This window comes from Mytilus edulis, chromosome 1 (genome assembly GCF_963676685.1).
Source record: "Mytilus edulis chromosome 1, xbMytEdul2.2, whole genome shotgun sequence".
NCBI classification, from domain to species: Eukaryota; Metazoa; Mollusca; class Bivalvia; order Mytilida; family Mytilidae; genus Mytilus; species Mytilus edulis.
This window is the reverse complement of record NC_092344.1, coordinates 43,941,322-43,957,289: the sequence shown is the minus strand read 5'-3', so window position 1 is coordinate 43,957,289 and position 15,968 is coordinate 43,941,322. Positions and strand designations below refer to the sequence as shown.

Sequence of the window (15,968 nt, the reverse complement as noted above, 5' to 3'; positions counted from 1 at the left end):
AACCCTAAAACTGCTTTTAAAAGGCGATAAAAGTGCATTGAAACTGTAGTTTAAATTTGGTACATGTATACCCTGTATCCCTGATATGCTTAATCATTCCATAAGCCATTCAAAACATTGATAAGTCACACATTTAGTTTGCAGGAGGCTTAAAAAGATATTGTTTACTTTTATTGAAAAAGATCAACAACTAAAAAAATTGATATGCTGAGACACTAAAGTCAGAAATAGGTCTTCACATATATCATTATTTATATCAATGAGAATAAAAGTCAAATAACCTGCAACAAATTTGATTATAAATTTTTGTATCATGTACAGAATACTAATAAAGTTAAATTTGTCTTACAAAACAATTTCTAAAATAAGAAACTAAATTTGGTACTTCAGGGCATGGCTTACAAAACGGTCAGTTCAAGTGCAATTTTCTGTATTGTTTTTGTGCCGATGACATTGCCCTAGGCACCAAAATATGTTGGTCAATAAATTTTCTGCAGCAGTCCCTTAAGTGTTTTTGTTATAAGACTTTCTAAATTTTGAAGAGTCATTTAAAGCTGAGTACAAGATCTGACTTAAACAATACCTTAAGTGTTCAATTGCTTTTATACATAACTTTTCAATAACTGCAAGCTTTCACATCATGCTTTTTTGTATTCTATAATAAATGTCTATATAATATGGCATATCTAGAAATGAGCATATTTCTGTGGGATAAAGCCAGTTTGAGTTTCACTAATCAGGTGATCAAGGACTTTTTTAATTCTATTTGCAATACATGTTGATACTATTTTATAGTCTACATTAAGCAGTGAAATAGGTCGCCAATTTTTTAGAAAATGTTTTGGTTTACCATCTTTGGGTAGACAGGTGATAACACCTTGTGTTTGTGAAATTGATAATTTACCTTCTTGAAATGATTCTTTGAAAGAACGCAGTAGGAAAGGATTAATGTCGTGCCAAAAAAATTTATAAAACTCAGTTGTAAAACCATCCAGACCAGGAGATTTTCCATTTTTCATATTTTTTAATGCATTATGAATTTCTGAGCTTTTTAGTTCCCCCTCTAAATTAATATTTTGTTCATCAGAGAGAATTTTGATAAATGGGTTTTCAAGAGAAAAGAAATTAGCTCTGTGTGTATTATTTATAATTGTTTTCTTAGATGAATATAGATTCTCATAATATAACTTTTGTTCCGCACGAATTTTTGCTTGATCAGTGATGCATTCACCATTATCTAAAGTTAATTTTTGTATTACTTTGTCAATATAATTTCTTTTCTCTAGATTACAGAAATATTTTGTACTTCTCTCCCCTTCAATTTGCCATTTAGCTTTTGCTCTCATTATCGCCCCTTTTATTCTAGATTCTCTTAATGACCTTAACTGAAGTTCAATACGTGTAATTTCTTCCCTTTTATCATTGATATTTTCATTATTGTTCAAATTGTTCAATTGACTTTCTAGTTCTTGTTCTTCCCTACTGCGTTCTTTCTTTTTAAAAGATGAATAAGAAATTGTTTTTCCTCGTATCATCAGTTTTAAAGTTTCCCAAAACAGTTGGTCGGAAATGGAAAATTCTATTTCTTCCCTATTTTCAGAATCAACTATTTTATATTGATCAATACAATCAGCAATACAAGTTTTAGTATTAGTAATAAATTCTTTGTCGTATAATAAAGCATTGTTAAATTTCCACGTCCCTTTGCCTTTTTCATTTGTATTAAATTGAATGGACAGAGATACGGGTGAGTGATCAGACCTATATGCAACACCAATATCACACGAGGTTATCAGGGGTTGAAAATCAGATGAGACAAGGAAGTAGTCCAGTCTTGCCTGCTTCTTGTTAGGTCCTCTCCAGGAAAACCTCTTTTTCTCTGGGTATAATTCCCTATAAACATCAACCAGATCTATTTCTGACATCATTTCATTAACCTTTTTTTGAGCTTTATGATTATTTTTATGCAAATAGTTTAAAGTATCCATATCATAATTTTGTGGTAAATTCCAATCACCCCCCACTATTACTGAAGTATTACCAAAATTTTCAATATCTCTTTGGAGTATTTCATAAAAATCTGGTTTGTCCTCATTGGGTCCATATACCACTGCTATTGTCATTCTATGATTGGCAGATATATTGGTGAGTGTACAAGACTTATATATGACCTCTTGAAAAAAGTAGATGACGAAGATATTCCTGGCTTGCTTGTCTTGTTGGACTTTGAAAAAGCCTTTGACTCTCTTGAGTGGAACTTTATATGTGAAACCTTGAAATTTCTAGGTTTTGGGGACACAATAGTGAAATGGTTCACAACCCTTTACTATAATTCAAAAAGCTGCATTCAAAAAAATGGTTATCTTTCTGATTTTTTTGTAATAGAGAGGGGAGTACGACAAGGGGATCCATTGTCTCCCTATCTTTTTATTTTATGTTTGGAACTGCTTAGTGCATCAATAAAATATGACAACAACATAAATGGTATAAAGATTAAGAATTCTGAATTTTTACTCAGTCAGTATGCTGATGATTCGACTTTGATCCTGGATGATAGTGAAGAATCTCTCAACAGTGCTCTAGATAAGATAGACTTGTTTTACTCATGCTCTGGTTTGAAGGCTAATTTTGAAAAAACCCAAGTAATATGGATTGGGGCAAAAAGGGGCTGTGGTGAGGAGCTAAACACAAATAAAACAATAATATGGAACCATTCAGGAAATTTCAAACTCCTAGGCATTCAATATTGTTTGTCAAAAGTTGATATATGTGTTGATAATTATTTAGAAAAAATTCAAAAAGTTAAAAATCTTTTAAGTGACTGGTCATTTAGAAATATTAATATATATGGGAAAATTGTAGTTGTGAAAACTCTCGCCCTACCAATTCTAATTCAATGTTTTACTGTTTTACCAGATCCATCCCCAGATATATTAAAGCAGTTACAATCTATGCTATACAGATTTGTGTGGGATGGTAAAGGGGACAAAATTAAAAGAAATATACTTATCTCAAATTACGAGGATGGTGGTGTAAAAATGCCACATATTGAATCATTTATAAAATCACTTAAGTTATCCTGGGTTAAAAAAGTTTTAGACCCCACAAATTATTCCTCATGGAAGGTTCTATTGGCAGATCACCTTGAAATGAATGGTGGTGAAAATATGTGGCATTTATCAAAATCAGCACTCAATGAAATTAAAAAAGAATTTAACCCTTTTTGGCAAAATGTAATTTCATCATGGACCTCATTGTGTGAACCTCTGACCACAGCCCCAAGTGATATTTTGTCTCAACCATTGTTTTTAAATGAAAATATTATGATTGATGGAAAAACAGCTTTTTACAAAAAATGGATACAGAATAATGTATTTTTCATAAATGATCTCATTAAGGAAAATGGAGAATTTTACAATTATGATGAATTTATTAGAAATTATAATATAAAAACAACTTTCTTAGATTTCTATGGACTAATCTTGGCACTGCCAAAGGAATGGAAGAATGTTATTCATTCTCAAGTATTTATCAAACTAAATACTGTCAGTCACAAAAATGTTACCGCCATAAAAACAGTTGATAAAGTATCAAAACATTTTTATAAATTTTTTCTAGATAAAATAAAGGAAACCCCATCACGCATACAAGAGAAATGGAAAATGAAATTGAGAATAGATATTGTGGCCGAAGAATGGAATTATTTTTTTAGTCTTCCTTTACTTATAACTGAAGATCCCACTTTAAGGGCATTTCAATACAGATTGCTCCATAGAATTCTAGGAACAAATACTTTACTTATGAAGTGTAAATATAGTGAAACAGAACTGTGCACTTTTTGTACCGAAACTAAAGAAACATACATACACCTCTTTTTTGAATGTAGTTATGTTCGAACATTCTGGCTTAATTTTTTTCAAAAGTTAGAAGATGTATGTAATGTAAGCTTTCTCCCAACCTTATCAAGTATAATCTTGGGTGTTAAACATCATCTATTTAAAGATATTCTTAATACATGTATTCTGATATTGAAGAGATATGTTTATTTATGTAGAGTTAGATTTACAGTCCCATCTGTTGCTGAAGCAATTGAATGGCTTAAATATTATTATAGGGTTGACATGGTCTCTATGAATTTGTGCTCTACCAGTAAAGCAATAAGATTAAAAGAAAAATGGTCAAGCATTGATAATATTATTAAGAAATAGAGCTCAATGCAGATGTACTCTGTAATCTATTACTGACTTTGTATTTTATAATTTGTAACAAGTATGGTTAACTATATGTTTAGGATTTATAGCAGAATAATTTGTTTGTGCATCTTTATTTGTAGATGAGATTTGAAAATGATATGAAAATAATAAAATATATATTACAAAAAATATTTCTGTGGGATTATTGTTGTCATTCATATTTTTTTAATATTGTTAAATCTAGATATATAGATTTTTGTGGCTAATCTTCCACTTGACACAAGTAGATGACCTCCCGCTAGACAGGGAGATTTCAAACTTTCAAGATTGGAAAAGTTTGACACTAAAGTACTCAGTTTAGATATAAATATCAGTATTATCTATAGATATAGAAAGATGTGGTATGAGTGCCAATGAAACAACTCTCCAATAGTCCATCCAAGTAAAAATTTATGAAAGTAACCCATTATAGGTCAAGGTAATCCCTTTAACACGGAACTTTGGCTCACACCAAACAGCAAGCTATAAAGGGCCCCAAAAATTACTATTGTAAAACCATTCAAACAGGAAAACCAACGGTCTTATCTATATTAAATGTATGTTGTATGTATTGCTACAACTTACAGATATGCAATGATATGATAAAACAGTAAAAGGAAATAATTAGGAAATGTCAATTATTTTTTTAACCCAAGATGGAAATGTCATTTCAAGGTCCGTTTCCTGAGAATTTCCGTGATGTCAGAGCAGATTTAAAAAAAATAATTTTTAAGTTATAAACAATATAAGCTTTTGTTTTCATCTATATATAGACTAGCGAAACTACTTATATAACAAGTCTAAAGCAAAAAGCATTATTTCAGAAGACAAATTACTAACTACTTAATAAGTCTAGAGCAAAAAGCATTATTTAACAAGATAATTATCAATCAAGATTATATACACGCGAGACTTGAATAATTACAAGGGAGACAATCCAGTGTCAACAGCGACACCTACAGAATACAAGATTAGAGATACTGTAAATGTGGCTATTTTCGTTTAATATCATCACTTAAAATGTGGGAAAATATTCCTCACATGAAAAAATTGGTCTGAATTAAGGGCACAATCTGACCTTCAATCCATTTGTGCGCATTTAAATATAAACAGTAAATGCATTAAAATCCTGAAAATTTCAACATGTTTTTTCTAAATTCTATAAATGTAAGTGTAGTACAAAATTAAATTATTTTTTCATTAATCAGAATTAAAATCTTCAAAAGAGTTTTTTGGTAATATCTCATTTGTCAACTCAAAGACAGAACGATGGTCTGAACTGTATGGAAAATCTTGTGTCACAGTACTAAGTCAGTAGGTCTAATTTCCAAATAAGCACAGTGTCAAATGTAAACAAAAACTTAGCATCACAGATTGATTGATTGTTGGTTGCATTGATCATATTAGTCAATAAAATATCTTCAGGGGGAATGCAATAACGATGTAATAGATTTTATGCGTCTTAGAGTGGATCCTCTGGACCAAATATTAAGTGACTGACTGACGGATGGACAGACCGAGTTAAAACAATATGTCCCTGTTCCACAAAGAACCTCCAAGTTGGCAAGGTTTCGTACAAATGGGGAAAATCTACAACAATCTCCTAACACCCCTAATTTACACACTAAGGGATTCATATTGTATGTATGAGTTTATAAAGCTTCAGTTATAAAGCTGCAGCCCCAAAAACAGAAGCTGAAGATCATGCATTTTATTTTGATTCTATGTTCATATGCAATCCAATCTACAATCAAGACACCAGCACTTGTTGTAACATTATCTATATAGAAATATCAGGTAATATCTTAACTTAACCTTGAAAGACATGGTAAAGACATGGTGCTGGTAGTTGTAACATAGAGAGATACAGGAACACCACAAAAAAAATTAACACTTGTTTTGCACATCGTCAATTTGTCTTTAACCAATTGTACATGATTTCAATAATTGAAATGAAACCGGTTAACTTAAGAATTATTTCAACACTCCATACCCCCAGCCCTGCCAAACTTTGTTAAGACGATGGAAATGTGAAGAGTTGAAAGATAGACGCGCCAACTGACAAACGCAAAGTGAGACAAGACAGATCACTCTGTGACAATAGCTCACCTGACCAATACTACTATTAGATTTTGCAAACGAAAATTTCTACTTTTACCAGCGATTTTTAATTGTGACCTTTCATAATATCTGTTTTTACTTTTCCGTGCCAGACTTTATATATACTGTGTTCACCACAAACCACATAGAATCAGAATGAGATGCATTTACGAAGTTATGTTTATTTTCTGGGGATCCCATGCATGTAATACGGTACATAATTCGGCAAAATATTTAGGTTGTAAGTGAGAAATATACATAGACACAGAGATACAAATTAATAAACTAACCTTTTGCTTGATACAGTATTTCTATCTTTCATTAAGGATATTAATAAAGAATCTCACCTCGACTGTTTTCTTGGCCGTGCATGATGAGGATATTGTGAAAGTGAGTAAGGGATATTTTGGAACTTCGATTATTGAAGAAATTGATTATAAAAACCGCAAATACAATGTAACGATTGGTTTTACTTTAACTGCCAAAAACCTTGTATTTGTCATCAAACGCAGCTCCGCTTTCACACCCACCTTTGAAGTATATAATATTTATAGAACTTAAATAAATCGTAGGTCGGTCAGTTGATTTAGTAATCACATTGATTCTGTTAAAAACTGACTGTTTTATATACTTTGAATGTTAAAAAAGATGGAATGGTCTCTTCTGGTATTCAAATAAGTTGAAGACAACCCATGCCTTGCAAATTTTAGAGGGGGGGGGGGGCATGCTTGCCCTGCCCCCGCCTAAATCCGCCCCTGGACCACATTGGCAAACTGCAAAGATCAAAGGCAATATAAAGGAGATCTTTCTTCTGTGTGAAGCAAATACAATGATGGCTTTAACACAAGACTCAATCATTTTCAACCAGAAATTTAGCCTTATTAATCTGAGGTAATACTCTTGATAAGGAATAATACATGTGTCCATGGAAGTATGTCAATATAATACTTCCATGATGTTTCTGAATCCTAAGGGGTGACATTTTTATAATAATTCATTCATGGTTCTAATTCCTTGAGTTGAGTGTTATTTATTGTATAATGTAATATTATATAAAAATTCTAAGCATTACCTGTCATGGCTGATAAGCAGTTATCATGCATAACCTGTATTTTGCATGGCACCAAATTCTGAAATTAAAACATGCAAAATGTTATCAAGGAAAAAACATGCATTTCTAACTATTAGCATGATTAGTAGATAAAATATATGACTATCAGAGTTTTAATCAAACATTCACCTTCTAAAACTCATACCATAAAACTGGTTAGTTTATTGTCAGTTCTACAAACTGTTCAAACCATTAATAAAATGTATATCTATGTATAAATCATGTTGCTACAGCAATCCAATTATACCAGTGTGCCTGGGTAGATGTTATAGCTATTAGCAGAGTTTACACTAACTCTAAGCTTAGAAGCGGAATGCAGATTTACCAGTTAATTGCAGGCTTAAATCATATAAGGGAAGACTTAAAGATCAAAGAAGAATGAATTGTTCATATATTTGATTAAATATCAAGTCAGTTTGTGGAAGAGGTTTAACCTTAAAACTTATTAACATTAGTTATTATGCATTAAATTCATGCAATATCACAGTGGAAGTTATTTTGATGGAAAAGCCAGATTGTCTGAGTACTCTGAGATAAGTTTTTGACGAATCTAAAGTATCAATGGCATTATGGCTATTAAGGATAAATATACAAATACAATTTAATAGTGCAGCATTTTCTCGGCAAGAAAATGAAGATGTGGAAAAATGCTCAAGGGTGATGACTTGCCAGTATTTTTTTACAGTTTTCGCCGACGACGTAATGTAGGATCACTATGTCTCGCTTTTTCGACTAAAGTCAAAGGCTCTGCAAAAATGAAGTTACAGCTATAGTCAATGTCTTTTTCTAAACAAATACTACCAAAATATATATATACATAAACATTATGGAATCTGATGTTCAGTAGTTATTGTTTGTTAATGTGTTTCTCGTTTCTAGTTTTTTAAATAGATTAGACCATTGGTTTTCCCCTTTGAATGAATGGTTTTATACTAGACAATTTTTGGGGCCCTTTATAATTAGCTTGCTGTTTGGTGTGAGTCAAGGCTCCTTGTTGAAGACTGTACTTTAACCTATAATGGTTTACTTTTACAAATTGTGGCTTGAATTGAGAGTTGTCTTATCGGCACTAAATTGTATCTATAAATAACATTGCCTTGAAATACAATCATTTAACCTCAAATCTAGCAAGTTCTGGTTTTTAAATTACTTTAACAAAGACCTACTGTTCCCAAAATAATGACAAAATCATACAGATAAATTATAGCTGTTCCAATCTTCCACATCACTGTCCCCAACCTGTCACACAAGATTTATGAGTAACATTTATTTCTTTTATCTCATCTTTAAAAGAACCGGATGCTCCACAGGGCGCAGCTTTATACGACTGTAGAGGTGGAACCCTGAACAGTTGGGGCAAGTATGGACACAATATTTAAGCTTGATACAGCTCTGAATTTGGACTGATTAAATAGTTGACACAACATAGGTTTCTGACACAGAATGAATGTGGTCTAAGAACTTAATTAAACTTAAAAACTTAAAAATTTTATAATTGGACATTTACCTATTATGGTCCAATATCCAAAATCTAAATACATGGTTAGATTCAGCATATCATAGAACCCCAAGAATTCCATTTTTGATGAAATCAAATAATTTTCAATTTTAGACCCTTTAGACCAAAATGTGGACCAAGTTGATAACCTGGCCCAAATATTAATAAACAGCTGCGCCATGAGCGCAGTATACGCCTGACGTCTTATGTGGAAGTCTTATGCAATAATCATAAATAGTTTCTGAGAAAGTTTTAAGCAATAACCATATATTGTTTTAGAGACACGGCGGGACATGTGAAACCCCCCACCCTGGTTTTTTTTTTACAAAAAACTAAATATTACCAAAATAAAATTTTGAATCAAAACCAAAAAGTATACAGATCTTTAGATTAATATAATAAAGTGTGTAAAGTTTTAAGCAATAATCATAACTTATTTTTGAGATACGGCGCGACATGTAAAAACCAGATGCTCCACAGGGCGTAGCTTTCTACGACCGCAGAGGTTGAACCCTGAACGGTTGGGGCAAGTATGGACACAACATTCAAGCTGGATTCAGCTCTAAATTTGGATTGTGATTAAATAGTTGACACAGCATAGGTTTCTGACACAGAATGAATGTGTTCTAATGAACTTAAAATTTTTGTTTTCTCTTAGAGCAATTCACTATGCTGTTGAATATTAATCCTCTCAAAAAAATGTTAGAAGAAATTTTCTTTTTTATTTATGAAATTTCAAATGAGAAAAATTGAACCCAATTTTTTTAATCACATCCCCCTTTCCTTTATTCCAAAACTAATCTCAATTAAAATTTCTAATGGAGTTTGCAACAATAACTACTCATTTAAATACATCATAAAATATTAAGATGTAAAAAAACTGCTTGTTATCACTGAATGGTAAAGATTATTTTAATTTATCAGTTGGTAGTAAAAAGTGAATATACATTGTATATTGTATATATAACAAAGATTTAAGTTGATTCTGGACAAAGAAAGATAACTCCAATTAAAAAAAAAATCTTGCTATTGCACAATATTTTGCAATTAGATATTTCTTGCTTACTATTCTGGACAAAGAAAGATAACTCTAATTAAAAAAAAATTAGCTATTTCACAATATTGTGCAATTAGATATTTCTTGCCATTGCGCAATACTGTGCAATTGAAAAGACTTGCTATTGCACAATACTTAATATAATAATTTTAGATCCTGATTTGGACCAACTTGAAAACTGGGCCCATAATAAAAGATCTAAGTACATTTTTAGATTCAGCATATCAAAGAACCTAACTGATTCATTTTTTGTCAAAATCAAACTAAGTTTAATTTTGGACCCTTTGGACCTTAAAGTCATATGAAACGAGTGAATTGAAAAAAAAATGTTTATCCAATTCTTGAACCAATGCATGTACATATCTTAACCTAAGTCCTCTGTGCACGATTTTATCATTTTTTACGCAAATATATCATATAATCGTCAATTTCTTTTCTTTCGTCTGTTATGATTTAACAAATATGGCTGCTCATTAAATGCCGTGTTTTGAAGCCGAAGTTTACCGATTGTCACCTTATAGTAAACAAATAACAAAAAACATGGGTATTGTGCACGTGTTTAACGAGTATAATCAGATAATTGTTTATTTTAATGACAGATCCATGCGTATTGCGATCACCGGATTTTTACGAGGAGGGTCACGCTCAGGTCACTATGCATACGGAAAATATGTCAGCGAATTGCTTCCTGGAAGCAAGCAATTAAAAATAAGTAAACTTCTTCTAAATGTGGACAAATTAAAGAATTTTCCTCAGAAAAAAGTATATGTACATAAGTTGTGTAATGAAAACTATCCATTTAGTTATAAAAAAGTAGTGCAAATTTTTTTTTTAATTTGAGGTTTCATATGACTTTAATGTAGACCAATTTGAAAACTGGACCAAAAGTTAAGAATCTACATACACAGTCATGACAGTTAGATTCGGCATATCAAAGAACCCCAATTATTCAATTTTGATGAAATCAAACAAAGTTTAATTTTGGACCCTTTGGGCCCCTTATTCTGTTGGGACCAAAACTCCCAAAATCAATACCAACCTTCCTTTTATGGTCATAAACCTTGTGTTTAAATTTCATAGATTTCTATTTACTTATACTAACATTATGGTGCGAAAACCAAGAAAAATGCTTATTTGGGTCCCTTTTTGGCCCCTAATTCCTAAACTGTTGGGACCTAAACTCCCAAAATCAATACCAACCTTCCTTTTGTAGTCATTAACATTGTGTTTAAATTTCATTGATTTCTATTCACTTAAACTAAAGTTATTGTGCGAAAACCAAGAATAATGCTTATTTGGGCCCTTTTTTGGCCCCTAATTCCTAAACTGTTGAAACCAAAACTCCCAAAATCAATCCCAACCGTTCTTTTGTGGTCATAAACCTTGTGTCAAAATTTCATAGATTTCTATTAACTTAAACTAAAGTTATAGTGCGAAAACCAAGAAAATGCTTATTTGGGCCCTTTTTGGCCCCTAATTCCTAAAATGTTGGGACCAAAACTCCCAAAATCAATACCAACCTTCCTTTTGTGGTCATAAACCTTGTGTTAAAATTTCATAGATTTCCATTTACTTTTACTAAAGTTAGAGTGCGAAAACTAAAAGTATTCGGACGACGACAACGACGACGACGACTACGCCAACGTGATAGCAATATACGACGAAAATTTTTTCAAATTTTGCGGTCGTATAAAAACTCCCATGTTTTACAAAATACTCAAAAATAAAATTTTGAATAATCACCAAAAAGTATACAGATCTTTAGATTAATAGAACAAAGAAGTGTGTAAAGTTTTAAGCAATAATCATAAATCATTTTTGAGATACGGCACAACATGTAAAAAAAACCTCCCCCTTTTTTGCAAAATACTCAATAACTCAAAAATGAAATTTTGAATCATCACCAAAAAGTATACAGATCTTTAGATTAATATAACAAATACATGTGTAAAGTTTTAAGCAATAATCATAAATAGTTTTTGAGATATGGCGCAACATGTAAAAAAACCCTCCCCCTTTTTTACAAAATACTCAATACCTCAAAAATGAAATTTTGAATCAACTCCAAAAAGTATACAGATATTGAGATAAATATAACTAAGAAGTGTTTAAAGTTTTAAGTCATAATCAAGAATCATTTTTGAGATACAGTGCGACATGTGAAAAAAACACACCCCTGTTTTAGTTATAAAGTGCCGTAACTCAAAAAGTTTAAATCTTATTATCACCAAAAAGTATACAGATCATTTGACCATCATAAGAAAAAACTATATTAAGTTTCATGAAATTTGGATAAGTCGTTCTCAAGTTACGGTGCGACATGTTTACGCCGGACAGACGGATAGACGGACAGACAGACAGAAAGACGGACGGACGGACACCGGACATTTGTATACCATAATACGTCCCGTCAAAACTTTGACGGGCGCATAAAAATCTAAATACATGGTTACTTAGATTCAGTTGTCTCATTGGCACTCACACCACATCTTCCTATATCTATTTACTTAGATTCAGCATATTGAAGAACCCCATATATTCAATTTTTGGACCCTTTGGACCTTAATGTAGACCAATTTGAAAACAGGACCAAAAATTAAGATTAAATACACGGTTTGATTTGGCATATCAAAGAACCCCAATAATTCATTTTTTGATGAAATCAAACAAAGTTTAATTTGGACCCTTTTGGCCCCTCATTCCTAAACTGTTGGGACCAAAACTCCCAAAATCAATCCCAACCTTACTTTTATGGTCATAAACCTTGTGTTTAAATTTCATAGATTTCTATTTACTTATACTAAAGTTATAGTGCGAAAACCAAATGTCTTCGGACGACGACGAAGACGCCAACGTCATACCAATATACGACCACAAAATTTTCAACTTTTGCAGTCGTATAAAAATAAATGTGCATACAATTTTATTATGGCTTATTTCACATGAACCAAAACGCCATATATAGATATAAGAAGATGTGGTATGAGTGCCAATGAGACAACTCTCCATCTAAGTCACAATTTGTAAAAGACTCCATTATAGGTCAAAGAACTGATATAACATGGCTATTATTTGAACTTAGAACTATTTTTAATTATTGAATTTGTAAAATTTCTTGTGCTTGAAATTTTAAATAAATTGCACAAGAAAATATGCAAATTCCATAATTAAAAATAATTCTAAGTTCAAATAATAGCCTGTTTTATATATATAACAGGCTATTATTTGAACTTGGAATTATTATTAATTATGGAATTTGCAAAAGGAGTAGGTCCGGTATAAGGACCGATTTTGGCCTCAAATTTCAGGTTCATCTGACATAAGATTTTGAACACTTTTTAAACACTTAAATGTCTATTTCATTGGAATAAATTAGTTTATGTGAAAGTTTTTAACTGTTTTAGTCATTAAAAACGATCTGATTCAAGCTCAAATATGAAAAATTTACAAAATATACCGAAAAATGTCACTTTTTAGATGGTTTTTGTCAAAAATGAAAGTGGCCGCATTCGTGTTCATCCTCAACCTTTATATATGTTATGTATTATCATCAAATACAACTTACATTTCAATATTAAGGATGAACACGAATGCGGCCACTTTTGTTTTTCACGAAAACCGTCTAAAATTTAACTAAAATGATTGAATAGTGAAGATTTCAGTAATTTAGCATGACTTAATGGTGCTAGTACCCGATATTTGTGCATTGTATTGTCAAACACAGGCCATATTTATGTAGCAGAACCATTATCTACTGTCCAATAAATAACTAATAGTTTAAATTCTAACAATTTTGTAAAACTGCTATATATTGGGGCCGAAAAGGGGTCTTACTGAACCTACTCCTTTCTTGTGCTTGAAATTTTTAATAAATTCCATGTTCATTTTGTTTTGAGTGGTTCATAACACTTTCCAAACAATGTATTTTGTATAGATAGTGTTGTGCGCAGCACAGTGCATTCTATTGAAAATGTACTATCGACTTTGTAATAGACTGTGTTGTGTGCAGCACAGAACATTAAAGTTCAGAATCAACATGGAATTTATTAAAAAATTCAAGCACAAGAAATAATGCAAATTCCATAATTAAAAATAATTCCAAGTTCAAATAATAGCTTGTTATATGTACCAGTATAACAAGTCTAAATTGAAAACTACATTCAAACCTATGATTGCGTTGGATAAAAACCACAATTTTTATACGTATGCATGTAAAACAAATTTCTTTGTAGAAGGGTCTAAATACAGCAAAAACAACATTTTCCAAAAGACCAAAAAGGGAAAAGGTATATTTTTAACAAAATGCATTTACGGTAACTATCAGGTGGAACAACTGATATTCTTTAAACCCTGCTGATTGCCATAGGCGATTGCCAAATAAATTGATCACAAGATGTAACAAAATGGATCTTAATATTAATAATATACATAGCATGTACTGTATTACGACTAAGATTAAAACTGACATTGAAAGGTAACACCTGTTATGATGTAACATTGAAACTGACATTGAAGGTCTAATACCTGACCACGGAAAGCTTTATTATTGTGAAGCCTATGTGGTTTTGTAGTCAGGGTAGCACGTGGAATACAGAACAAGGCGATTTGGTGTCAAGATATCTCAGTAGCACAAGTTCGAATCCCAGCAAAGGAAGAACAAAAAATTTGTGAAAGTAAATCTATTGACCTAACATTTTTGGGCTGATGTTAATAGACGACTTGCATAAATATATATATATATACTTTATTTGGAACTAAAACTATTGACATCATGCAAATAATGCTATTAAAATTTTTAAAATATAACATTAGAAAAATTTCTAATATAAATTAGTACCCGGTATAACTAAAACTATCCTGTAAAAGGGAATACTCATCACAAATGAAATTATTGTTGAAGACGGAATACAGTGGTTTCCTATAATTGCTTTTGTCCACCTCATTTGAACTCTGCAAGATAGTTCTCCCATTGGTAATGGTTCCCCCATCTCCTTATTTTTTATTTATTTTAATAACGAAACCAAATATCAATGAAAGTAAGCTCTAGTAAATCATGAAGAGCTGATCAAATAAGAATTGTTGCATTGAATTTTGAAACAATAAAGTGATAGATGATTGCATTCCACTTCTTTTCAAGAGAACAAAGAGGGAGGCCAAGCGTCCCCTTCTTGTCACAGTTTATCCAAAAATATCAAAATTTAAAATTTTTTAAATCAGTTTTCATCAATTTTAATTTATTATATTTTACTCGCTTCTAGAGATGCACTTGGTTAAATCTTTTTTTTTTTAACTTCAGTTCATGTGACTCAATATCAGCTTGCAAATTAGGGAAAAATTATTTTGGTTTTCAATCCCTGCAGTTCTAGGAAAATCTGTCAAGAATTAAAAAAAAAAAACATGTTAAATATTAAACAAAAATACAGAACTCCTGGAGGGTTATTCATAACAAAAAGTCCTTTATAAAATGGCAAAAATCAGTGGTAAACAACTGTCATTATCAGTCTTGACTTAGTGCACACATTTTCTAATGTAGGAATGGTGGATTAAACCAGGTTTTATTAAAAAGCTAAGGCAGCAACCATTTTATTTTCTGGGGGGGGGGGGGCTATGGTTGTTTTTTCTGTACAAACTTTTTTTTTCGCCTGCGGCAAAAAACAATCTATTTTTTTCGCGACAAGTCGAAAACAATTTTTTTCTTTCAATTTATGCATTACCTATAGTGGCAACTGAGGGTGAAACAAACATTTTTTTTTTCTCAGAATCAAAAACAAATTATTTTTTTCTCCAAAAACTGGAAACAAACTTTTTTTTCCAAAAAAAACCATAGCCCCCCCCCCCCCCCCCCCCCCAGAAAATCAAATGGTTGCTGCCTAAAGTGAAACCAGTCTCAAATTCATATATTTATAGACAAATAAACAACTCTCCTGATGTTAAAGGAATCAACTTAGAAACTAAAATTAATGCATTTTG

General features: G+C 31.5%; 1 protein-coding gene across 4 annotated transcripts in view; it reads right to left on the bottom strand.

The window, feature by feature from the left end:
- Positions 1-15,968, bottom strand: part of LOC139512522 (uncharacterized) — a 99,211-nt gene that overhangs the window by 61,279 nt on the left and 21,964 nt on the right. For 2 of the 4 annotated variants that reach the window (XM_071300212.1, XM_071300202.1), the window contains exon 2: positions 7,405-7,462. The exons of the other annotated variants lie outside the window; for them this stretch is intronic. In XM_071300212.1, coding sequence (XP_071156313.1) covers positions 7,405-7,462 — 58 coding nt within the window. The remainder of the gene's footprint in view (positions 1-7,404; positions 7,463-15,968) is intronic. 4 annotated transcript variants of the gene reach the window in all.